Source organism: Stigmatopora nigra, chromosome 1 (assembly GCF_051989575.1).
Source record: "Stigmatopora nigra isolate UIUO_SnigA chromosome 1, RoL_Snig_1.1, whole genome shotgun sequence".
NCBI lineage: Eukaryota > Metazoa > Chordata > Actinopteri > Syngnathiformes > Syngnathidae > Stigmatopora > Stigmatopora nigra.
The window spans coordinates 10,934,408-10,959,428 of NC_135508.1; the positions used below are offsets into that span (position 1 = coordinate 10,934,408).

At 41.0% G+C, this 25,021-nt stretch overlaps 1 protein-coding gene across 1 annotated transcript in view; it reads left to right on the forward strand.

The window, feature by feature from the left end:
• nav1a (neuron navigator 1a) overlaps positions 1 to 25,021 on the forward strand; it is a 79,477-nt gene that overhangs the window by 50,669 nt on the left and 3,787 nt on the right. The window contains exons 11-26 of the mRNA XM_077724502.1: positions 14,534 to 14,672; positions 16,569 to 16,866; positions 18,599 to 19,331; positions 19,429 to 19,929; positions 20,299 to 20,340; positions 20,445 to 20,596; positions 21,041 to 21,223; positions 21,363 to 21,415; positions 21,548 to 21,571; positions 21,712 to 21,789; positions 22,019 to 22,102; positions 22,798 to 22,906; positions 23,019 to 23,140; positions 23,849 to 24,033; positions 24,113 to 24,275; positions 24,349 to 24,541. Of these exons, the coding sequence (XP_077580628.1) occupies positions 14,534 to 14,672; positions 16,569 to 16,866; positions 18,599 to 19,331; positions 19,429 to 19,929; positions 20,299 to 20,340; positions 20,445 to 20,596; positions 21,041 to 21,223; positions 21,363 to 21,415; positions 21,548 to 21,571; positions 21,712 to 21,789; positions 22,019 to 22,102; positions 22,798 to 22,906; positions 23,019 to 23,140; positions 23,849 to 24,033; positions 24,113 to 24,275; positions 24,349 to 24,541 (3,059 nt within the window). The remainder of the gene's footprint in view (positions 1 to 14,533; positions 14,673 to 16,568; positions 16,867 to 18,598; positions 19,332 to 19,428; positions 19,930 to 20,298; positions 20,341 to 20,444; positions 20,597 to 21,040; positions 21,224 to 21,362; positions 21,416 to 21,547; positions 21,572 to 21,711; positions 21,790 to 22,018; positions 22,103 to 22,797; positions 22,907 to 23,018; positions 23,141 to 23,848; positions 24,034 to 24,112; positions 24,276 to 24,348; positions 24,542 to 25,021) is intronic.

Sequence of the window (25,021 nt, forward strand, 5' to 3'; positions counted from 1 at the left end):
TCCTCATTGAAAGACTTGCTAATACGTGCTTAATATTTAGTGAATAGAACATTTTAAACACATGAGCACTTAATTCATTAGTGTTTAAGTGACGGGTTGTTTCCTAGGTGAAAGCCTGTCATTCTTTAGAAAAGCTTTTGAGGAAATGAGCTGGCTCATTCCCTTAAAAACTGGTTCCCGCAGTAAAAAGAAAAGAAAAAAGCCCCACCTCCAATCCTCCCCATACTCACACCAATACCTACACACATCCATTCAGGCCTTGCTTCTACTTCCATACAAGCTAAGTACTTGCTTAGCTCCACCACAGGGGGTAAATGAAACGGCACGGTTGAAGATGAGCTTTTAGAGCTTCGGATAAAAGCATCCTCAAATTTACACTCACACATGCACATACATTTGATATACACACTAATGAGCCTTGCAACTTTAAACAAAAGGGTGTGACGGGGGTTTGTAATGCGCATAACAATCTACCTTCCTTCTTTCTCTCTCTACTGACTCCCACTGTGTCATTGTCCAGAGTTGTTCCGACATTATCTACACATTTCTTTCTGCCCTCCTGCCATTCTGCCTTCCTGTTCTCCTCATTACGCCATCACTTAATCTTAATCTCACCCTTGCCCACGAGTACCCTTGCTCCCAACTGTGTGCATTAACATTTAGTTTACAAACTTGTTCATTTAATGTCTCTCCTTTGTCAAAATACAAAGAATTTTTATCTACCGGTAAATAATGATAGCTAGAACAAGACAAAGAAAAATAATTAAGCATTATTTTAATTTTTTTTTGGTCTTTCCATGTTGTTTTTTTAATAACTGCTGTCAGACTAATTATAGTTCAATTAGACGCCATTTATTTTCAATTTGAAAAATTTGGCTTTGTAGCAATCTTTGGATAGCTTTGTAATATGTGATTTTTTTTAATCATAGAAACGAGCATATATCCATATTTCTCTCCCTGAAAAAGCAACTTTGTTACACTACAAAGAAACATATTGTTACAATTATGTTATCATCATATGTCCATCCATGGGCGTTGATGAACCAACTCTCATCTTGCTATTTTGTCGCGGACACAGTGGCGTTGTCACCCAACTGTTGGCCTCCAGCTGTATTTATATTATCACAGTTTACAGTGCACTCATTTGTTTAGCCCGAGCACGTGTCTGTTCCAGTCACTACCAGATGTATCCTGTGATGCACTGTAGAAGATAAGGAAAATATTTTTCCATTTCATTTTGGTCATATTGAATCCACAAGTGTTTCATTGTAATGGAGTACCCGATGGGTGCTATTAACATGTGCCTAACTACACTTGTGTGATGAGTGTGTGTTTATATGTGAAGTGTGGGTTCCCTGTCTGATAAGACGGCAAGAGTTTTCCCAGGTCTCTTCCCTCTTTCATCAGTTGAGGAGTGACAGGTTCCCAGGGTCAGATAAGTGACCTGGCATGTGCACTATCATTACACAGTCGCATCAGCACCTAATTATACTCCCTTATACAATAGAGTTACAGCCCTAGTTTAGTGTGCGGTCTGACTGAATGAAAAGGTTAGTGGGGAAAGAAAGAGGGAGACGAATAAACAGCCACACAGACATGTCTGGACGTGAGTCAGCGGTCAAAGTAAAAAGTTGGCCTCTCAGACTCAAAACGCTGTCCAACTGCCCCTTCCAGAAACTCGGATGAGGCTTCACATAAGTCAAGTAAACCCCCCCAGGCCACCCACCCCGCACTCTTCATGCTTCCCCTCCTAGAGAGTGATTGTGAAAAAGAATTAGCCAACTAAGTGTGTGGCTACAAAAGCAGTTCTTTTGATTTGTTATGCCAGGCAACAATGACGCTGCGGCTGTTCCACAACACCTGCGGGTCACGGTGCTAATAAGTCACATTCACAGTCACCCGCAATATCAATTTGACATAAGTATTTGACTTGATTTTGGGGCAGGATTTGTAGTCGGATAAATGAACTCACTCAACTGGGAGGGATTTTAAACTGGATGGCCTGACAGTGAATGGTCACTTCCAACTCTGTAATGCAAATTAATTGAACATTTATCACCATCAATGGTTGCCATTTAAGGTTTTTTTTTTTTTTTTTGCTGGAGTGGCTTCTATCATTATCTTATGACTACTCTCGTTTACTACTTTTGGCAGTTGTACGACTGGCAACAATAATAAACTACCATGACAAGCCACATTTTTGTTCTAAAGTCACTTTACAACCCACCTGCGTCTACCTAGTGCTGCATGGCATGGTTACGCTAAACAGTCTTTGTTCCCTCACATTTGAAAAGACTGTTAATGATCCTCTCTCTCTTTCTCTCCTTCTGTCTCTCCCTCAATTGCTATTTCTTTCTCCAGTCTTTCGTATTATATTTTGTTTTGTAACTGAATAGACAGTGTCAGTGATCTGTCACCTCCCCCAAGGCCCTCTCTTGCATTGAACAGACCCATCTATTCACTGGGGTCTACTCAGTACTTAAAGTGTTTAAACGCCAAATGATGTCGTGATGGGAGCCAAGCACGGGGGTTAGTGGATATGAGCTTTCAGAGAGGGGGGTAGCAAGACTGGACACACGATACCCACTGCAAGCCCCCAATCACCAATAAGCACATTGTAACAATAGAAACACTCTTGGCAGTCATTAACTCTTGTGTGCTTCATTACATTCCAATTGGGGATTATTTATTCCATGCTGATGGCGACACAACTTGGAATTTGTAGCATTGCATTTGCTGACTTATATCCAATATTGTTATATAGCCAGTGGGTTTCTGTCGAAGCTCTTCTTCGAGCAAGTTAGAAAAAATCCAACAGCCCATTAACGTTGCCTAATTTTAGGGAAGCCAACAAGTCTGCAGTATGTGTGTTAATGACTAGGCATAAAGAGCTCTCCAGCTCCTTTTCAGAATTTATGGACCCTCTAAGGTTCATTGGAAGGTCTTACTAATGATCTAGAAGATTTAAACACCAAAAAAGAAAAGAATAATTTGCCCTAAAATGATTTAAAATCTTTATTCATCACAAACTTCCGACTGGTCAAAAATAACACACTGTTCGATGTGAAAACACCTGATACTACGTAGTTTTTAGTAGGTATGCGACACAAATAGTAAACTCATATTTTTCTAAAAATAAGTTCCAGGTTGAGTTTATAAGTACACTGTAAATAAAACGGCAAACCTTGAGAACAGGTCTTAAATCTAATCAAAACTAAGATTTGTTGTATTTGTTGATATTGTTTTTTCTTCATTTGTTTTCAAATTTGTTCACAATTTGAAATATGACTTGGGATAATTGTGACATTTTCATTTCTGTATATATAGTGGCCGGATCACATCCAAATTGAATATGACAGCCAATGCATGGCTGTTTATTTGATAGAGTTGGACAGCCAATGCATCGATGTTTATTTGGTAGGCCATTCAATTACTCTGTCTTGGTTGAGTAAATGGAGTGTGTGGCAGTCTCTTGTGTGTGGATTGGAGTCTGGGGGGGTGTGAAAATGTTACGACTTGTCGCTCTTGGGGATGTGATACCTGCGTGGGTTTTATCCCACGGCATCCGTGCGCGCCTCCAAGCTCGGGTGAGCATTTTGGCTACAGGCGCAGCTGATAGGAGGAGGAGGAGGAGGAGGCGGAGGAGGAGGAATTCGGGGTGTTGCCTTTTTATCCTCCTCTTCTCGCTTCACAGGGAGAGAGAGGGAGTGTGTGTGGGATCACGCAGAAGCGCTTGGGTCAGTCAGTAAACGCTTTCACGGGTGGACGAGGAGCGGCTTCTTCTCTGCTCTTTTTCTTCTCTGACACCTTTTTTGGGACATGCTTGAGACGAAGAAAGCAGAGTGAACGGCTGTAGGATGAGCGGCCGCGTGTTGAACGGCAAAATGCTGCAGCTGCCGGCTCCGCAGCGCCGAGGGAGGACAATGCACTTTCTGTCAAGGTATTGCAATTTAAGCACTGCCTAGATTGCTTGTTTTCATTATTTGTTTTGCTCGTAATTTTACGCCGGTATCGTAGGCAGCCATTCGTTTATGTCTGTGCTAATTAAATGCAGAGAATGAATCGGCTGGTGCGTAAAAGCCGGCTTCCATTGATCAAACTCCAGTGCGCTTTTCTTTGTTGAATTATTCTCCCCAATATGTTCAATGGGAAACACAAAGGCTTTTTTTTTAACCGTTTCAAGTGGTCTTGGTAGTACACTGTGTTAAATCTTTGTGAAGACACTCAGAATTTAAATGGGAGGGCATTACTGATCTTTCTTAAGAAATTCCACTTCACATTGCTCCCAATTGTATTGTTTTGAGACAAGCCTGACGATAACAAGCATTTGAGTCAGTTGGCGTGAGTGGGCGTGTTGCTATCGATACCTGCAAAGAATCCAACCGTGTTCAAGTTGAAAGACTGACCTACATCCGAACGACGCCTTCTATCGGCGGCGTGCTGTGCCTCCTCCGCATCATGCCCAGTGCCCACGCCGTGCAAGGGAGAAGTGTTGGCACTGCAGTGGGCACACGAGGGAGACGCTTTGTGACTGAAAAAAATGAGTAGAATATAAAAAGTCATCCAATCTAACATGCGAACTAAAACTTTCACCTGAGCATTTAAGCCATTGATTGATAGAAAGACAATTGGAGGTCTAGTGCCATCATTGGCACTGATACAGGAGAATTATCGGTCCCCATTGCAGTCTCTTTCTAATTTAAAATGTATTGGATGTCTGTTGATATCATTGGCGGCCAACGAGTATGATAGTTGATCGAGCATATCCAGAAAATTTGACAGGGCATCCCTTATTATTGTTATATATTTCATGAATTTACCTAAATTTGAAAATATGCAAAAAACAACCAGGAGAAAATATTCAGGAAGTTTACATATGTGTACTTAAGTTATTTTATGTAGTATGTAATATGTAATACAGAGATACAACTTCAATATAAGAATCTCAACATAATTTAAAAGCAAAATAATGTTTGCAATAAATATAAAATCCCATGAAAATGAGTATGCTATAGAAATGCATGGTTACTTGTCATGAGAGTACCTTTCCCTCTCTTTTTGGAAAGCCTATATCTCTTGGCACAATGATTTTACTGGCGCATATTATGTGTATGCTTTTCATCACTTTAACACAGTCAGACAAGAAGATACTCTGTACTACCCATTGATTGTTCTGTTCGGGGGGTGGCTGACTGACCTCCAACATCCATTAACCCTCGTGTAATCTAAAAGCTGTAAAAACCATTACACATTCATTCAGTCTCGGTCATTAGAAACACACAAGGCATACACAAACACTTGACATAATATTTCTCTTTTAAAGACCCTCTGGGGTCCAGTGGGGTGTTTGACTTGGATACGTGTGTCTGAACAAATGGCCACATTTTAATCAAACATTAAACATTGATTGTGAACAATCCTAATCCAAGAAACACAATGATTAGTTGGGGTGAGAACTGATCCAACATCAACTTATTCCCTGCATGTGTCTACTCTAAGGCCCAGACGGGTGTCTTACAAAATTGTTTGAAAAAGCCTGCAATACTGAACATTAGCCACAGGGTCTGGCTCCTCAGGTTGTCAAAGTGAGTAGTTAATTACAATCTAAACTGCCTAATTTTACCATCAAAATTAACCATGTTTACCCTGTCTCAAATTTTGAATTCATACTGAATGTATGGCCTACGTCTCTCGTAAGCTTGACCCAGTCATAAACTTACGTACTGGCGTGTGGTTATAAAACTCCAAATATGGGCTCCACGGACACCGAGAGAAAAACATGGTGGCTGTAATGGCAATCTTCAAATGGTAGCAGGCGATTGCGATGGGTGACATCACCATCACTTTATCCAGTTCTTTACAGTCTGTGGTCCGCTCAGCGCGACCCTCGGTGATAACTACAGATTGGGAAGCTGGTGACATCACTCATTGACATAAAGTCCCATAAATCAATGTAATGACATTCCATTTAAAAATAGACGAGGAGAGTAGTACAGGTGTGTGTCATGGCTGATGTCATTTATTGTGTGTCTCCGTGAGTCACAGGTAAAACAGAAGGTCGCATCGGCTGAGGCATTTCCTGACTTATTTTCAACAGCTGCTAAATTACAGTTTGAGTGTAGTGATTAAAGATGTGTTTGGTTGTTTAACACTGATAGAGTTGTTGCACGTATCCATTTCATTGGCAGACATTAATCTGTCGACACTGCTAAACTGTTGGGTTTGCGCTCGCTCTCTTGTCACCGATGTTATCCGTTGTCCTGACAGTGGCCTCATCGCTAGATTTTTCTGTTGTGAAAACACACTTTGCTGAGTTCGACTGATGCAGTGATGTTACGAAAGAACACGCCTAAGCACTAGGCAGATTATTCTGCCAATGTACGTCAAGTCATGTTCATTTAGATAACGCTTTTCCACAAGTCAATTATTGACACATAATGAATAACCATAATCTCCCATTTGCTTACGTCTCCCAATCAACAAAGCCATCTGAATCTTGGTGCTCAGCAAGTTACTTGTCCTGCATTAGAGGTCATTAATGAGAGTGAAACAACAGACGCTTGTAACCTGTGTTCGTAAGACACATGCTCACTCACACCTTTTATTATACACACGAGTGCATGTTAACAAACTGGGCTCATATTTTCATGAGGTGATGACTCCTACAGTGAGGCGAATAACATCAAATATAAGGTAACACAGCACCACATTAGGGTCACAGGACATGAAGGGAAAAAGGTGCAACAGAACCTATAAAATTGAATCAATGTGAACCCCCCACACCCTCATGTTCATACACTGAAACGCGCGGTATTTCTATGATACTTCAATGTAAGCACGTGCTTTCATATGTGAGGAATAGGGAGTGGGACCCTGGAATACACAAACTGGAATGTGAAATGGGTGTTTTCAGCAGCCCCACGGCGAGGAATGCTCAAACATCTTAAAGTGACATGAGCATTATGTGTCTCTTCTGGGTGACAGCAGGTGACGGGTGCATGCCCCTATGGGAGTGTCCTCGAGGCATGTCGGTCACCTCTCTAGACATGTAGAGAGGGCTTTAGTTCCGCAACCTAAACTGGAACCCTATACACATAGTGGTGAGTTTTTTGGACAGTCGAGCTGTCATTCAGACAATTGTTTTGATTTGTGAGACAAACAACAACAATTTTGTTTAATTATGAACAGTTTTAGAGGTACACCACATACTGTGGCTATGCCTTAAATATTTCTGTGGCTTGGTCAATGTTAAATGGGCTTACACCTTTAAGGGACTTGAAACGCTTTGACACTAGATCCTCATTTACCTACTAATGATGTAGCACTCGGAGCAGAATATGTGAACAAATTAGAAGGTCCCAGGGGCGACAGTGAAATTACAAGTAGATGGGATGAAAGTAATGGACAAGTACCTGGGGTCAACAGTGCAGGGTGATGGAGAATGTGGAAAGAAAGTGAAGAACTGTGTGCAACCAGGCTGGAACAGCTGGAGGAAAGGATCAGGTGTGTTATGTGATAGGAAAGTGTCAGTGATGATGAAAGGAAATGTCTATAGCCAGTGGTTAGGCCAGCCATTATGTATGGTTTAGAGACAGTAGCTCTGAGGAAAAGACAGGAGGCGGACCTAGAAGTAGAGATCATGAGGTCCTCCTTAGAAGTGATGAGATTGGATAGAATTAGGAATGAGAGAATGAGACGGGGATGGTTGGACTTTTTGGAGACAAGGTCAGAGAGACCAGACTTGGATGGTTTGGAATTGGACATGTCCAGAGGAGAAATTGGGACTATACTATTAGGAGGATGTTGTGGGTGGAACTTCCCAGTAACAGTGATTTGATGTGGCGACCCCTCACGGGACAAGCCGAAAGTGTTGTAGTAGTGAAAGTTAGAGGGGTTGTCTGCCCCTATCAATGGGCCTTTACACAAACCTTTCTTTCTTTTTTGCTGAGAAGTTGTTTGGACAACCTTTGTAAGGTGCTTAGTGGTGGTCTGGACAGATTTCTAGTACCTTTGTAAAGCTTTAGCCAATTAAACAAACACATACAATTGAGGTATTTGTGCTGATTGGCTTTATTCTTTCCCTTTCATTCCATCTGACAAGCAAAAGCTGACAAAACACATTGCTTGAAACCAAGCACTGACTTTTGAGCTGTTCCTAGAAAAGCATTATCATCATAATAGTATAGAATAGTTATACCAAACTGACATTGCTGTTAATTAATATACTTGTATTTTGACTAGTCAATAGCCAAAAATCCCCCCGACCAGGCGGCACACGCCGATTTGTTTGCTTGACCTTGGACTTAACTGTATTGTGTTGACCAAACTCTTTTATTTGTACCCCACCATGGTCCACACAGCTGCTTCAAGTTAACATCAACTTGGAAAAAACATGCTATGTACATTCAAAAGTGGTACCTCCCTCATTCACATCTTTCTTTTCCTTCCTTCTCGCTAAACCCGGCACTCGCCTTCTTTCAAACCAAAACATCCCTCTGTCGTTAATTCACACAGCCGTTAAGTCAGCTGACATTTCTGGAGGGAGGCCATGGGTAATTCTACCCGAGCACCCAACCCCTGGATCCAGCCCCAGGCCTCTGAAAGCCGGGGTTCCCCGTTGTTGAACTCCTCCCCAAATCTTTAAACTAAAGCTAAAGTCAGTGGGTGCTTCGCATTGAACCCCAGACGGAATTACTTAAGGAAGTGATTTGAAAGAGCATTCCACCTTGTTTTGTGAGTGCCGTTTCTCTTTTTCTTATTCTCTCAGTCTAGATTTTGGTCATAAAACTGGATAAATATTCAAATGTAAGCTACTCAGCCGTCTCAGATCTCTCTGAAAGCCAGAAACTTTTTTTTTTGCCAAATCATTCACTCTTTGACCTATTTTGTCACGTTCTCTACTTGAAGTATTAGGGCACTTTGCAAAAAAAAATCATCTCCACATTTCTCATTCAGTACTTAAAGCCTTAGTTTATGCAAAAGAGGTTTAACGACATTTCAGTGCTAAGACTCCAAGCCGTTGATCTTCCATCAGAGACTGGCAGCTTCTCGCCTTAAAACTTTGACCTTCCATGAGCAGGATGTCAATCCAAGCAGGAATCAGGATGCAGTTTTTGCAACTCCTGCCTTCCAGATTGGAGTATACAGTGGGTCAGGTTGACTTGGTATGTGTCAGCTTGATCACTCGTCTCACTCTTTATAGTTCCAAGAGTAGTACTTCCTTATATGATGCGTGAGACCACACTCTTTTAGGTCCTGCTTCATTTCATGAGATTAAAGTAGTTAAAAGTCAAATCAACTCTTGGCTGCAACGTGTTGGACAAACTTCATTTAGCAACATCTTGATTAGAGATTTATGTCGCCGCCTGCCAACCATAAAACATGATTTAAGCCAAAGGGGTTGTTATTTAGTTGTCATACCATCATTCAAAATATGTGAACATTCTGCTGATTAGAGCCCGTTAGACTTTTATTAAATATTTCGTGAAATTTTTACCACGAATTCGCAAGGAAAATCTAAATATCAAATTTCTATGTGGGAAAGCGTTTTGCATTACAAACCTGACTTGTCATTCACATGAAAGGCCATTTGTACATACATGTCTGCATGCTTAAGTGAAATAATGTTGAGGCCTAATCTCCCTCGGGGCATTGATGTCAGGGTCATACCCATCAAAGACACAACGGGATATTTCCTCTTTGATAGAAGCGACTTTTGTCCAGGTTTTCTATACATGCACAAACCTTGTGTTGAGGCCTAGTCCTATTCCTTGGCAGATGGAATTAGCAGTAATTAAACTCAGTAACTCCAGCCTGTGCCCTAATACCCGTTAATGCGCAAATACTGTACATGTATGTGCATGCTTTTGGTCACTTTAGCCACAGTATCTTAATCTGGACGCACTTGTGCAAATCACAGCTACTGTAATGCTGACAGGCAAATTCACTTATTAGTTTATACCCAAAGCCTGCAGTCTTAATTGTCCTGTGATTTACTGCAAGTATTCAACAATACAGCTCATCTGAGAATGTGAAGCAGTGTAACAAATTAAAACCTATTTAATGAGTGATTTGTGCACAAAAGCGTCCTTAGCAGTCGCGCCGCAATGTGCCATTGTTAAAAGTAATTTATTAGCGATGTCTGCACAGACGCTATGCCAGTGTTGCTCTGGGATGAATGGCTCATGTTTCTAGAGAGCAGTAAAATTATTTTAAATAATTCAGAGTTCTGATGTTAACTGCACCATCCATTCACTATACAGTTATGTCCTCCTTTGAGGTTTTCCAGTAATAATAGTTAATGTGGGTTAGGCCTGCAGGGTGGGGTCTTTACGGCCATATATGGTTCTGCACGGAAGGATAACAGATTGCAGAGAAATATGGAAAGAAAGGAGGCCCATGTTCCTATTGAAATACTCGCCTATAATACAGTGGAAGCTTGCGATACGAATGGCTCAACTTGTGAAATGCTGGCCGTCATCTGGCAGTGTTTCTAATTTGATTCACGGATAAAAATGTAAGTTAAACACACACATAGGAAGGAATAAACTCATCTCAAGTAACCAAAGTGGCAAAGTGCAGTGAAAAAGAAATGTATCGGGGGAAAAAAGTTAGAAAAAAAATACAGTAGAGTGATTAGAACATCTATTGCATAGCGTGTCATTGTATGCTATATTTAACTAGACAAAAAAATTAGCCTGACAGGACAGTGTGTTACGCCCAAACACAAGTGATACACTGATCACTGTATCTGTTTCCTGGCGATAACAGCTGAAGTGGTCCAAGAACTCATGTTGTTTGCCATCTGTGCACGGCAGCTGTACGTGCAGACCTCTCTTAGGATTAAGCAGGTAAATGGCAAAACTGCATTTCTATATAATACGTTTATCATTTCATTCCAACAAACAGTGATTACATTATTTTAGTCGCATCTTTTGAGATGAATGACTACTGCAGCCTTCCCACATGACTCTCTTTCTGTCTCGCCAGTCAACTGGTTGGTGCCAATCTGGCAGTGCCCTTTTTTTCCACTTGATTGAAAATGCATCAGCACAACCAGGAAGGCTTCTGATATAGTAATTTTGGGTTAGGCCATGTGACACTGTGGATTTTATTAGGAATGGAACTTTCCTGTCCACTGTAGACGTGTACACAGTCTTTCCATGGATTTGCACAGCCAATTTGAAGGGGACTGGATTAACTGTATGTAGGGACAACCTTTTAAAAGATTAGCCGCATAGTACATAGTTGCAAAAACAACAACAGAAATGCTCATCTCGTAATGTATTCATTCATTTATTTAAAGAGAACTCCTCCTTATCAACTATTACCAGGCGATCGTACATTTGAGATGGGAAATTACCAGAAAACCACAAATCTCTGCAGACTCGGTTGCTTTGTCTAAACACTGTTTAACCTCACTTTATTTGAGCACATTTTCCCATTTTAGAGCACTAAGAAGACAATCAACCGCAAAAAAGCTTGTGTTGCGGATAGTGATGAGTAATTAGGCTAACGGCTTGCGTAGCAGATGAACAAAGAGACTTGTTAATGAAAGCACACCATTTAGCTGAGCAGATAGTAAACCATTGAAACTATGAGGCACAATTGTGGTGAGTGTGTGTATCCTGTGTGAAGAAAAATGAACAACTGTTGACCATCAATCTGTAAGATTGAAAAACACAGAGAATTTGAAATAATGCCCAGTTGTCATGTTGGCCAGCACAGCTGAAATCACATCTTCAAACGGAAGTTAAAATGAAAATATGCGCCACACAATAAAATTGTCATAAGATTTAACCAGAAACAGTTGTCACAGTTGAAATTTATTTATTTTTTAAATCATCTACCACAACAAGATAATGTTGCCAACAATAGACGGCTTTTGGGGAAGAATTAGCAACCTTATAAATGGTTGTGGTTGACACTTTTATTTGTTGTCATATGGTTTGATGCATGCACTGTTATTAATTTGATTTTTGGGTTGGTTTGAAAAGAGCTTTTCAAAATACTCTTCCCAGGATGTTCTTGTCTTATGTATAAGCAAACTTAATATAAGGCATGGCCCCATTAAAAGGGATTCCAGTGCAATATCCTAAAAAATGAGAAGGTTCTTTTTGTGTTGTGTTTCTTTAGTGGTCTTTTAAAAATGTTTTCCCTAGTTTTTTAGTTTGTCTGTAAACATGTTACTGTTTTAGGCATGCTTTTATCTGTCTACAGAGTTTTTGAAAGTTTCTAAAGCTGCCCTTGCATGTTGAATGTTATGGATTGATATCAGCTCTTGGCTGGGAAATGAAATTCCTTTTCAGTATGTCACAAAAGTCCAGTCACGGGAAGCTTAAGATGTTTATCTTCCAAGGATTTTGTTGAATTTCCGTTTTTTTTTTCTTCAAATCACAGGGCAAATAAGAGTTGCATATTGAAGAAGGATTAAATTTCATATGAGCGGATCATTGCTCGAGGCAACTTTTCTTTATTTCATCATGTCTATGTCGCATTTGATGAATTGCTCACATTTAAGTGCACTTTACCACCTTAGCCATGGTGTATTTTTATTTTATTGTAGTAGCCTTAATAGTATAAGCTGTCTTTTTGTCCTTGTATTCAAACTGAGAAGTGGAAGAGGAATTTATCACCTTTCACATAAAGACTAGTAGTATTGGTTTAGCCTGCTCACCCTTATTATTCCGATGGTATCTGCATTGTTTAACTTTGTCTTGACATTGTCTTGAGTGACATAAACCAGTTCAGTTAATGTTTGTCTGTTTGCTCTGAAAAAACAAGTATTGCTTCATACATCTGTTGCTGGTGATGATCCACAGCTGCAGATCCCTCATGGAGGTTTATCCTCTAGCAGAGAGGGTGTCGAATGAGGAAAGAATGACATATTCATGTGTTGGGCAAGACTCTGGGGGAAGGTCAACATTGATGGACTTTAAAACAGTAATGCTGTATAAAAGTCCCACAGTGGAGACATTTGTAGGAAAAACACTGTATAAGAAGGAACAACTTTAGTTCCGCAACCTATAATGGAACCAAATGTTCCATCTCTCAACAGACTACTACAACAATCCAAAATGAAGTTTAATGCTACTGGGACGCTATAATGCACAAAGTTTTCAGATCTGAAATTCTCTTTTTTTTTTTTTTTTTTTTTTTTGTGTGTCAAAGATACTCACTGGCTAGACAGGACAGGGTTTCCCCCACGACCCCCCTAATAGCTGTCATCAAGCCCCCTAGGCTGTGGTGTGACCCATACAGGCACCCAACCGGAAGGCCTTGTTTCTCCATCCTTATCTGTATTACACTGTATAGCTTTGACCTTATTAGTGCACCCCCACCCACCCTATACTGTAAGAGCAGCCTAACGTAATGACCCAAAAGAGGGCACATCCTCTGCACCCCTGCCTGAAACACAATCAACTTCATATATCATGCGTACAGTTGTTAACGTTACACCACAGTTTTATTAGTCTTCATCTTTGCATTGACCACACTTGAACGATCTTATTTAGTATTTGAGATAAACCCTATCAAGATCCGATCAGCTTTTTGATGTCACAATTTTGACAGAAATTTGTCTTGAGTGGAAACAAACCATGCTTGGTAATTGCTTCTGATGCCTCTAATTAGAGCTGAAATTATAATTTCAGCACCCGCATTGTATATGTTCTTTAGTCCTATTTTTATAGTCTTAGGCTTATGTTGACTTTGTCTGAACGTGCCTGCATTGCCAACAGGGTGAAAGTTGGATGTTGCGTGCATGTAGAGGAGTCAGCCTCGGTGCCTATGAATTTTTCATCAAAGACAAAGTGAAAAACAAGTGAGTCAGTTGCTGGTGTAACTGAGCTTGTGGCGCTTGGGTAATTAATTTCAATGCACTACTAAAATATATAGCAGTTTTCCAAACAATGATTAAACATAATCTGTTCTCTGCAACATGAGTGACTCCCAATACAAAAAAAACTAAACACAACCGATTTGAAATGGTTGCTTTGTAAGATTCAGAGCAAGTTAAATGGAATTTTCCATTATTGCCAGGTGGAACGTGTCAGGGTGAAACTTTGACATTCCCACCCTGCATAACAGGGAACCTTCGAAGTTCACTGACTTAAGGGACCAAGCCCCAACACGAACAGCAAAAACTCGCGAGGAATGATTGCACCTCTGAAAATGTTGATACAGTCAATAGTCTGCTATTGCCTACGTGTCAGACTACTATGGGATTCAGTATTAGTCTTTTTTTACTTTCAAGCAGGCAGGCCAATAGGCGACTCTGGCTACTCCTCCGCTTAAAATGGAGTCTCAATGTTTTTTTGTTTTGCAGGTATTGTAGAGAGTGGCAAAAAAAAAAGCGTAATAATATATAGACGTGTTACGATGAGGTCAGTTTTTCAGCAGAGTTCCAGTTTACAGAATCACACATGGTCTTTTAATGAGCGTGTTTCGTTTAATGGTGAAGTTAGACAGGTCACCATGATGACAAACCAACTTATGAACATCATCATCATCTGCAAACCATTTTGTGTTCTAGCTGGGATGAAAGCAGCTCCATCAGCAGCGGCCTGAGTGACGGCTCCGACAACCTTAGCTCTGAGGAGTTCATCACAAGCCCAACGCTCGCGTCACTTCCTTCCACCCCTATTGGCTCCCGCAGAAACTCAGCCATTGTGGTAAGTACCACATGATTCCACGAGAACACAAAAGGGCCACCACTATGTTAGTATTAAAGTGTTCATTATCCAAGGTGCTTATATTGCTTCATATGCTTACTTGGAGTTTGTACTGGACACACATTTTGATCAGAGGCACTAGGACACCTTCCAGTACTCAGAAACAGTCCCACTAAGTATTCTGTCGTGATCATTTGTAAGAATGCAGTCTAGAAGGGGGTTGAACTCTGTTTTTTGTCATTGCTTACACAATTCTATGAAATGATCTTAGCACTGTTAACTTTCTGCTAGATTCATGAATTCAGCCCTCTATTTAATAGACTAGTAATATTGCCAAAGGGTTAGCAGATGGCAACAGTATCCTTCAGCAGTGTTAATAGTATTATTTTCATGACCATCTTGTTAATGTTTCAGTAACATCGAGTGATCCTAGGAAGAAAAGTAATTATTTTACTAGTTTTGACTAACGTGGTCAATTTGTAAATCATTGTACAATATATAAGAATTGTTTTTGGGGGGAAAATGGTGATAATTTGTAGTATTTCCAATATTTGGTATCCAAATGATAATAGGCAATTGTCTGTGTGATGCTTTTAAGTTGTAAGTCTTTGTACACTTAAGTTGTTCCCAATGGAATTTAGAGACTGAAGTAGGGATGCAATAGGACTTCATCATCTCTGAAGCTGCCAGATACAGCCATTGTGTGAATGGATGGATGTAGGTTACACCTCCACATTGCAGTTAATATGGGATTTTAGCGAGAGCTAGAGTGAAGCACACGAGAATCGAAATTGCTGTAACCATGGCAACAGTCGTGCAGGGATGCTGAGAGTGCATCTCTTTGTCTTGGACTATAAGTGAAGCACGGGTGTCGGGCTCACACACGTATACGGGGCCATCTGCAGTCCGGCATCAAGGCCAGAAAGAGCCTGCAGGGCGTCTCCTAACATGCCTTGTTGCTGGAGTCATGGAAGCCATTAGCCGCTATGCCCCCGATACCATGGCAACCAATCACCGTGTCATCATGTGCCCCATATTATTTAATAAATACATAATTGCCTCTACATCTGATACTTTGCCGTTATGATTCTCCTTTGTTGTGAGTAGAATGAATGTTATTCCTAATCTCAAACTGAATTAACATTTTTTGGGCTGAATATGTTAAAAGAGGACAATGGGGTAAGAAGATAGTGGGACAAAGGAAAGGAGGGCTTAAAGACTTATTTGATTTGTTTTTAAATTAGAGAAGTTAGATTGTGAGCTCTCTTTAGGAACTGCACCCACCTTGTATAAGATCTATTGTTTGAAAAAACAGACGTTTTAATCTTGATAAACAATCTCATCATATATTCCTTGCCACTTGACTTGTTTAACCAGCCGTTTGTCATGTCCGTTGTAAGCGACACCTGCTGCCTGAGGCTCTTTTCAACTGGGTTATCTTTGATGAATGAAGCAGTTGTATTGTGGCCATGAACACGGCTGACTTTGTAGCATTGCAATATCAATTTTTCATAGGATTTTTCTTTATTTTTTTTACCTAAATTGGACTTAAGAAGTCTACACAATCGGTTGAAACACTTGATATTTTTGATTAATAAATAATTAAGAAATGCTAACTAATGTCTCATTTAATTCTGATATTGACTTAATCAGTGTGAAATCCAGCAATGTTTAATCCTTGGTAAATCTATGTACCAACAATTAAATAAGGCCATTTAATGGATAAAGTATATAAATGTTATACCTGTCTCTTTTCATCACAGTTTTAAATATTGATGAGAATTGATGTATTTGTAACCAACCAATTAAATGCAAAGCACCGTGGCTGAGATAAAAATATTGACTGCTGACAACATTTTGTATCAATGTTATTGATCCAGTCTAATATTTTTCTAGATGCGCACAGATGCTGAGAAAAGATCTCTGGTGGAAAGTGGGCTGTCATGGGACAGTGACAACACCAAGCCCACCCGGAAGAGTTTGGGTAGCAGCACATATGACACCGGAAGCCTCAAGTCAGAATCGCCCAATAAATGGAAAAAGACCAGGCTGCAGGTGGAAAGTCATGAAGGAGGAAAGGGCGAACTGAAGAAGCCTCAAACACTGGGCCATGCTTTGAAAAAGGGGCGAAACCCACCAGTGGCAATCACCTCCCCCATTGCCCACACCCCCCCAAGTGGGCTTAAAGTGGCAGGTAAGCATGATTGTGCACAACTGTATCTGCTTTTAGAACCTGATATAAAAGAGGCACACTGACACATTTCTCCGGCTTAGTATTCTTTGCTTCTCCAGCCTTACACCCACACGGAGGGACAGACACTCACTGTCATTGTGCACACACATTGACTTGCAGCTGCAGCCCACCCTCTGGGTCTTTAAAGAGTGGTACCATGTATCAAACGCCCATTGCCACCCACTCCTTTCCTGCCAACCAACCACATACACAACCACTTTGAAAACATTTTTTTTTACTCTTCCAATTTCCTGCACTTTTATATTGAAGCTTGTTGTTTAAAATTTAAATTAAAAAAAAGAAAAATAAAAAGACACTGGATGTGGCTGAAACAGAGACTATAATTATAGGCATGAGTTCCTACATCATTTATCAAAATCAAATCATGAAAAAATATTTCTCCAATTTATTGTAGGTCATGCTTTAACTGCCAGCATTTGATGATTTAATCACAGTCGTTCTTTTCTCTGCAGCTATTTTCTCCCCGTAACCAATTGGGAGCACTGATTTAATTGCTCACCACTGGTAAATATAGTGTTACAAGTTTAATTACCAATGTTGAAAAAGACTGCATTTCTCCCCCAAAAAACAGTCGGGTTCCTTATTAGGCGCCTTCAAGTCGCAAAGTTTATTTTTGCAAAATGCAGCCAAGGGCCTTCACTTGTACTTGTACTTTTTTTTTACCTTCATGGTTCTCAAATGGTTTTGAGCCATCTACCAATGACGTTCTGAAAATGACGGCTGCCATGTGATATCGTAATCTCCTTTTTTTTAAGGGAAAGTGTCATGACTTAATATACCCTCCCATTCTCCTTTATGCATGCGGTTACTGTACCTACAGTTGGTGCCAATTAAGCAGGCCTAATGTTAAAATTTACAGAGTATATCTACCCTGATTCTGTCAGCGTGTCACCATAGGTTTAAGCCTATGGAAATACAATAGATTACGACTTTTACATTACACAAAGCCAATTTTCACAACTATAAAAGAGATTGAAAACATGATGCGTCATTTTTCTATAAGCGCTGGGAACTGTGAGTGTGCACGCATGTGTGTATACACGTTGTGGGTTTAAAAATACCCATAAGTGACTCCAGATGGCCCAAGGCTACACGCCGGTGGGTCTCATTCAACAGCAGTTCTTTGAGTTGTTAATGTCTCGTATATAAACCTTTATAACAACCCCCAATAGATCTCAATTAAAAATGCCTACGCATTGGAAGATTTCAATAGTCCGGCCAATACTCGAAAGCTTGCAATTCTCTCATTGACTCATAAATATATTTCTCACATAATAACTTTCATGGAAGTCTTACTTCTTTGGAAAACACTGTGCCTGAATCACATATTGTAACTTGCCTTCAAATATATTACTGAGAACTACGGAGAAATTGAGTTTTAAACAGAATTTTTCCACCGACTGATCGCCACAGCTGTGACACATGCAGACATTCGCATTAGTGGAAATCCAGAGAATATTTTTTTTTAACTGATCAGAATGGAAAAGAGGGGTAAGTGTACGATGCATGGCTCTGAGTCAGATCTATGAAATGTTTGTCTGCTCAGAAAAAGCTTTGGTTTTATCAGCAGACAGACTTTGTAGGTGTTCAGATAAGAAACGGCGTCTGAATACAGTCTAACGTAACATAAAAGACATTTTGCAAGCAACTGTCTTTTTGTCTTCTACTCCAGGTACAGTGAGGACTGATGGAAAACCATCAGACAAATCTCGCCTAGCGGTAAAAAACTCCAGTCTCCAGCGCTCTTCTTCTGATGCTGGGAAAGATCAGCGGAATGGTACCAGTTCCTGTGAGCAACGTAAACCTCCATCAGGTCTCGCTAGGCCATCGGCCGGAGGGAACTTTGGTTTCAAAAAGCCCACTTCAAATAATAGCAATTCGTCCACTGTGACTTCTGGTGGCAACATTCCCAAGGCATCTGGCATTCCCATCAAACCAGGAGCAAGTGGACGTAAGACTAGCCTGGAAGTCTCTAACAGTGACGAGGGTGGCTTTTTGTCTCCAAATGCCAGAACATCACTCCAGTACCGCTCTCTGCCCCGTCCAGCCAAGACAAATACCTTGACTCTAACCCGGCCGAGCTCAGCGCGTCCAGTGAGCAGCACCTCGGACACGGGTTCGGGCCTGACGAAGCCCTCTGGAACTGCCCTCCAGGGCCCCAGACTCAAAGAGCAAGCTGGGCTAAGTAAAACAGGCGGTCGGGGGATCCCAACTCCAGTCAATCAAACGGACCGAGAGAAGGAAAAGGAGCGAGCCAAGGCTAAAGCTGTCGTGTCGGACTCGGAGTGTGGCTCCCTGAAGGGGATCCGAGCACCAACCGCTTCTGAGAATGGAGGGAGATTCCAAGGGCTCAGACCTCCCAGTGGGGGAAAGAGCACAGATTTACCCTCATCTAATACCCACAGGTGTTTAAGATGTTCCTTATATTTGAAAGTAGTGATTCTCAACCCCTTTATATGTCTTTGGTCTAAAAACTGTGAACATGTGTTTCATCGTCTATAGATTGTCGGGATCCCGTAGTTTGACGAAACCTCCTTCTGTCAACCATCTTGACAAGCTAAACTCCAACAACATGGAGATCATCGGCATACTGCAATCCGTACCTCCAAAGATTCCTCCTTTTGCAAAGCTTCAAGAAATAGCCACTTCCACAAGTCCTTGCCTTAGCCCCAGTCCTGCCCCTTTGCTCAATGTGAACTCTCCATCCTGCTTCCCAAGCTCCGGCATGGGTTTGGGCCCCAGGCAGGTTACTTCTCTCGGAGTGGAGAGGAGCACCGGGAGCACCTCTCCCCTGCTTTACCCTCGTGTTTCTGGGTTGCATCGCAGCATGGAGTCCCTACCTTTCCAGATGAGCGTGGCTACAGACCAGCAGCAGAGGGGTCGCGAGAAGTTGGTGAAAGGCTACGACTCTAGTGAGTCCAAAGACAAAGATCGGCATGAAGACAGAAGCTCCCCAGCACGCTGGACCTCTGGAAGTCAAGTGTCCTTGGCAGAGACAGACAGGTGAGAACAATCAACATGTCGTGCTAATTTGACTAATATTGTACCTTAGCGTTTTTATATAATTTAACCCGATTTAGAGGTTAACAGAGGATGTGTTCTGTGATTTTAAGGTAAATCACCCAGTTACTTTACTTACCATAAACTACAATTTATTCCCCTTCTGTCGTAAAAGACATTGAATTGATTATCATTGGATGAAAACTCATTCTTCTTGGCCACCAGCCCATGCTCTATGAGTCATTTTTCTCTTTTGGTCAATTTCAGCATTGGCCTCTTCTGGGGAAGTCATAATTATCAGTTAAAAGCAGTTGTCTGCTTTGTTTGCTCTCTTGTGCCTCCTGTCAAATTGTATTTTTTTTATCCCTGCAGTTCTCACAGGGACAGAAACACTCTGCCAAAGAAAGGTTTAAGGTAATATATGAATTAACATATTTATATATACAACAACAAAATCTGAGAATATTTTTGGAATTGTCTGAACTGAATAGCACTGCCCTTTTCTTCTTACTATGCAGCTTCAGCAGTGCCTCGCACGTTGACTTTGACAGAAAGGAGAAAGGAGACAGAAGACACTCACATACTCTTCTGAACATGACTGACTCACTCACTCTTCCTACGCTGTCATCCTCGCCCACATCCTTATCCCGCCCTCCCACGACCACTTCAGGTATGTCTGGGAATAAAACTGTGTACCGTATTTTCCGCACTATGAGGCGCGACTAAAAGACTTTGATTTTCTCAAAAGACAGCATTGCGCCTTATAATCCGATACGCCTTGTATATGGAACACTATTGGTTAAATTCCCTTTAGCACAGCTCCATCTTCTAGTTGATGCATAACACAACTCACTACTCACACTACTCCTGCTCTATTTAGTGGGTGTATAACACAAGCCCCGACTACTACTGCATTTTATAATCCAGTGCGCCTTATAGTGCGGAAGTACGGTCCATATTCATCTATGCAAACTCATCACCAACTTACTTGGAGAGTCAAATCACCTATCTAGTATAGAAATAAAATTATTTTAGATGAAAATCTCTTTTGACATAAATAATGAAGTGTTGACAAAGTGAACTGACTGTCCTCATTCTTGCGCCCTACTCCCAGTGCCAAGCCCGCTTAGTGGACCACCGAGGATGACTCGATCCAACAGCATCCCGACGCAAGACAATTCTATTGAACTCTATGGGGCGTCTCCACTTGGAAGCACTTTGTCACTTGCAGAACGCCCTCGCAGTTTAGGAATGGTTCGCTCTGGCTCCTTCAGAGACAAAGATGTAAATGATGAATGTAAGTTTAAAATGAAAGTCAGCTGTATCATAAAACATCATTCAGAACAGATAGTTTTCCCTTTTTGATTTTTTTTTTAATTCTTAACATGTCTATTTTTTCTCATTGCATCGGGGATACCTCTAATTTTGTGTTTCAGTTCACGGATCTGCAATTTCCTTGGCATCCAATGCCTCATCAAATTACTCTTCGGTGAGTGGGAATGCCATTCAGTCACAGGTATCTACGCATTTATCCCTTTTCCTGTTGTTTCTTTCCTTACTTCTCTCAAGCATGTCCTTTCTTTCTCTAACATCTCTACTTTTCTTTCAACTGCATCGGAAGGCAGAGGAAAGGATACAGGGAGAGGTTTGTGTTCATTCTGCTGCTCTGTCCCTTTCCTTCTCCATTGTCTGATTGAAACCAGCATGTCCTTCATTTCAAACACCCTCCATGTAAGTTATTTTTATGGAACATTACCCACACTGAGCAAATTTTTTCCCCCGCAGCAAATCCGAAAGCTGAGGAGAGAACTGGAGTCTTCTCAGGAGAAGGTTTCAAACCTAACCACGCAACTGTCAGCTAATGTAAGTGCTCTGAGTTTAAATCTAACACATTTTAATGTTGAAGATTGGCAAATATATATTTCTAAATGCTATCACACATTTGTAGAAGATTTCATAGCACTCTAAAACATATATTCAGTGTTACCAATATTTCTAAGCCATCCAGTAAGGTTTAAATAAGATTTGTCTTTGCGCAAACGTTTCGAGTCGAGTATTCCAGATTCCAATGTCTTCTTTCTTTTTCAAACAGTCGAATCTGGTGGCCGCCTTTGAGCAAAGTCTTGCCCTGATGTCAACCCGACTCCAGAGTCTATCTTTAAGTCACGAGCAAAAGGTACCCCGGCATTAGAAAACACACACACAAGCTTGAATTCCATCTGCATTTCATCACTGAACCGATGTTCTCGGCGATCAACGTCTTTGCCGTCACGCGGCGAGGTGACTTTTACGACAGCTTGCGGTGTGGAGGAATGTGGGTTAGAGGCCCTTCGCCGCAGTGGCGTTATGACTTAGGCTCAGCGTAGCCCGAGAAGGGGATCGCTTAAAGAAAAAGCTCACTGAAGCCTCAATTAGTTTGCGTGTGCACAACACATTCCTGCATTCTTCCATTGCCCTATCGCTTTGAGTGTGAATATTGTGATCTGAGGTGAAGGGGCTGACCACTGTGTGTTTAAAATGTGAGGTGTCTCTGGTGATGCTTCATGCCTTGCTGCTCCTACTGAAAGGCCTGTCTGGATTGCTCCAGAACTTGCTTTTGTAGTTTATGCCAGCGCACTGACCTGTGCAGTCCAGCCACAAGCAAAGTCTCTTTAACCTTAAAGGAGACGGGCCAGATTTAGGTTTTCAGTCCACTACGGATGACTTAAGCACACAATAACCAGCACTCTATGGGGCTTGAACTCGTACCTTTGAAGTAGTCACATTTTCAGGATCAAAACTCACTGGCCTCCCACTGTTTTTTTTTTTTTTGCTAGAAAAACACCAGACATTGCTTCTCCTAAAGGCATCCTTCTTTTTCTATGTATGCAGGACACAGAGCTGCTGGAGTTGCGGGAGACCATAGAAGCTCTAAAGTCCAAAAATGAGGAAGCACAGGCCGTTATACACGTAGCCTTAAACCACCCGGATAATGATAAAGGTTAGAAAATAAAAATAAATAATTTTTTAAAAAGCAATCTTGTGATTTTGATCATGTCCGCTCCTTCTTTGAACATTTGCTTCAGTATTTTTTCTTTTATGTTTTGCCCCAGACTTGCGGATTCATCGCCAGAACTCGTGTGAAAGCCTCTCAAGTCTCAACAGTTTGACCAGTATGTCAAGTTTAGGCAGTTTAAAGGACCACGAAGCCAAAAAGAAGAAAAAAAAGAGTTGGGTAAGACAAACATCTTGCTGTGATGACCCGCTGTCTCCGTTTGCATACCCCTAATAAATCATGACCACCCTCTGAATTTTCGGTTTTGTCTTTTCACATTTTTCAATGCTGTGTGGTTACCATAAATGTTGAGGTTTTTTCCATAGATAAGGATACATTGGTGCCCAAATTGAAGTCATTTTTTATAATCACTTTGTTTCTACAGTTAAGTGTAAATACATCACATTTGATCAAATTGAAACAACTTGGTATCTTTGCAAACCCGCTTTACGATGCGAATGATGTTGCTCTGTTATTTTGCACATGCAGTGGAAGAGTCATCTTTGTCGAGATTTATCACCTCAACAGTCATCCTTAAAGCTTAACTCACAAGTGATAATGATATTCACTGTTATAATTGTTTTTTTTAGCATTCTTAACTCAGTCTGTCATTGACATTGAGCCGCTTCCTTCAGTGACAAATACAACACAAATACCAAACTAAAAATTGCGTCGTGTACATTATTCCATTGCACTCCCAAGTTTGCTAACATTTATGCAAATTGCGCTGAAATAACGACAACTGACTTTCGAAATGTTTTAGAAAGGTTTATGGGCACGTGGTTTATTTTTTATTGTGTTTGTCCTTTAACTTCCTCCATAGTAAAGTCATATATTCCCTGAGTTTTGAGTTTGACTGTCTCTAAGTGGTCATATGTCTCTTTTTAGCTAAGAAGCTCCTTTAACAAGGCCTTCAGCATTAAGAAAGGGACCAAAACCTGCTCTGACATTGAAGAAATTGTCACACCGGACTCTTCTGCTCCTAACTCACCAAAGCTGCTGCATGAAGGATCGGATTCAGGAGATAACATGTCAGCCACCCGCAAAATGTCTACATCTGATATCTCTTCCAGGTAAAAAAAAAAAAAAAAAAAATCAAATATTTGCTGCTCTCGGTTGGAGGGTCTGCAATGACTTTTGTGATCACTCAAGGGTCCTGGAGATAACAGAGGTGGAAGAAGGAGATGAAATGGCAGTTTCAGAGTTACGCTCAGAGCTATGGGAAAAAGAAAGAGAGCTGACTGACATTCGACTTGAGGCTTTAAATTCTGCTCATCAGCTGGAGCAGCTCCGAGACGCAATGGACAACATGGAGGTCCGCTTATCCTGGAAAGAATATCTACCGACTTTTTTATACATTTTTTTAATACTGAATGCTTGTATTCCAGTCAACGGTGGAGAACCTGAAGGCGGAGAATGACCATCTGCGAGTCGGGAGTCAGTGCCACCTATCCGGGTCTGGTCCCACTTCATCCACCTCGCAGCCTTCGGGCCTGGCCTCCTTTTCCGGATCGTCACTGAGACAGCCAATGTCCCTCACCAAGTCCTTTAGCCTTAGTCTGAACGATTGTAAAGGAGCAGGTAAGTCACAAGCACGTATTGTAACACTAGTTACATTAGGTAGCATGTTTATGCCTATATCTTTTGTAATGGTATTCCATTCATTATTTCTTTCTCTTGGTCCACCAATATCTTTTTCTGTCCAGATGCGATCTCTGAATAAACAACACAATTTAAACAAACATAATGGTTGTAAGTACATCAAACTCCCATGCGTGAATAGGTCAGGGTAAAAAATGAAAATAAAGAAGTCCATCGTTAATAAATAAAGTATAAAACTTGTTGATCTTCTTTTCGACTTTTTGGTTGAGCGATTTGTCACGTTAGTGGCATTACGTTATTAAATTAGATAAGGGTACTCCACACACACCCCCCCCCCCCCCCCCCCTTTCTTTGCCCTCGTACACATCCTCAATGAAACAGTTGGACAGAAAATGGCATTGCTGGCATAACTGACTTTTTTCTGACTTTCGGTCTATCTCAAATACTTGCATCTGATTG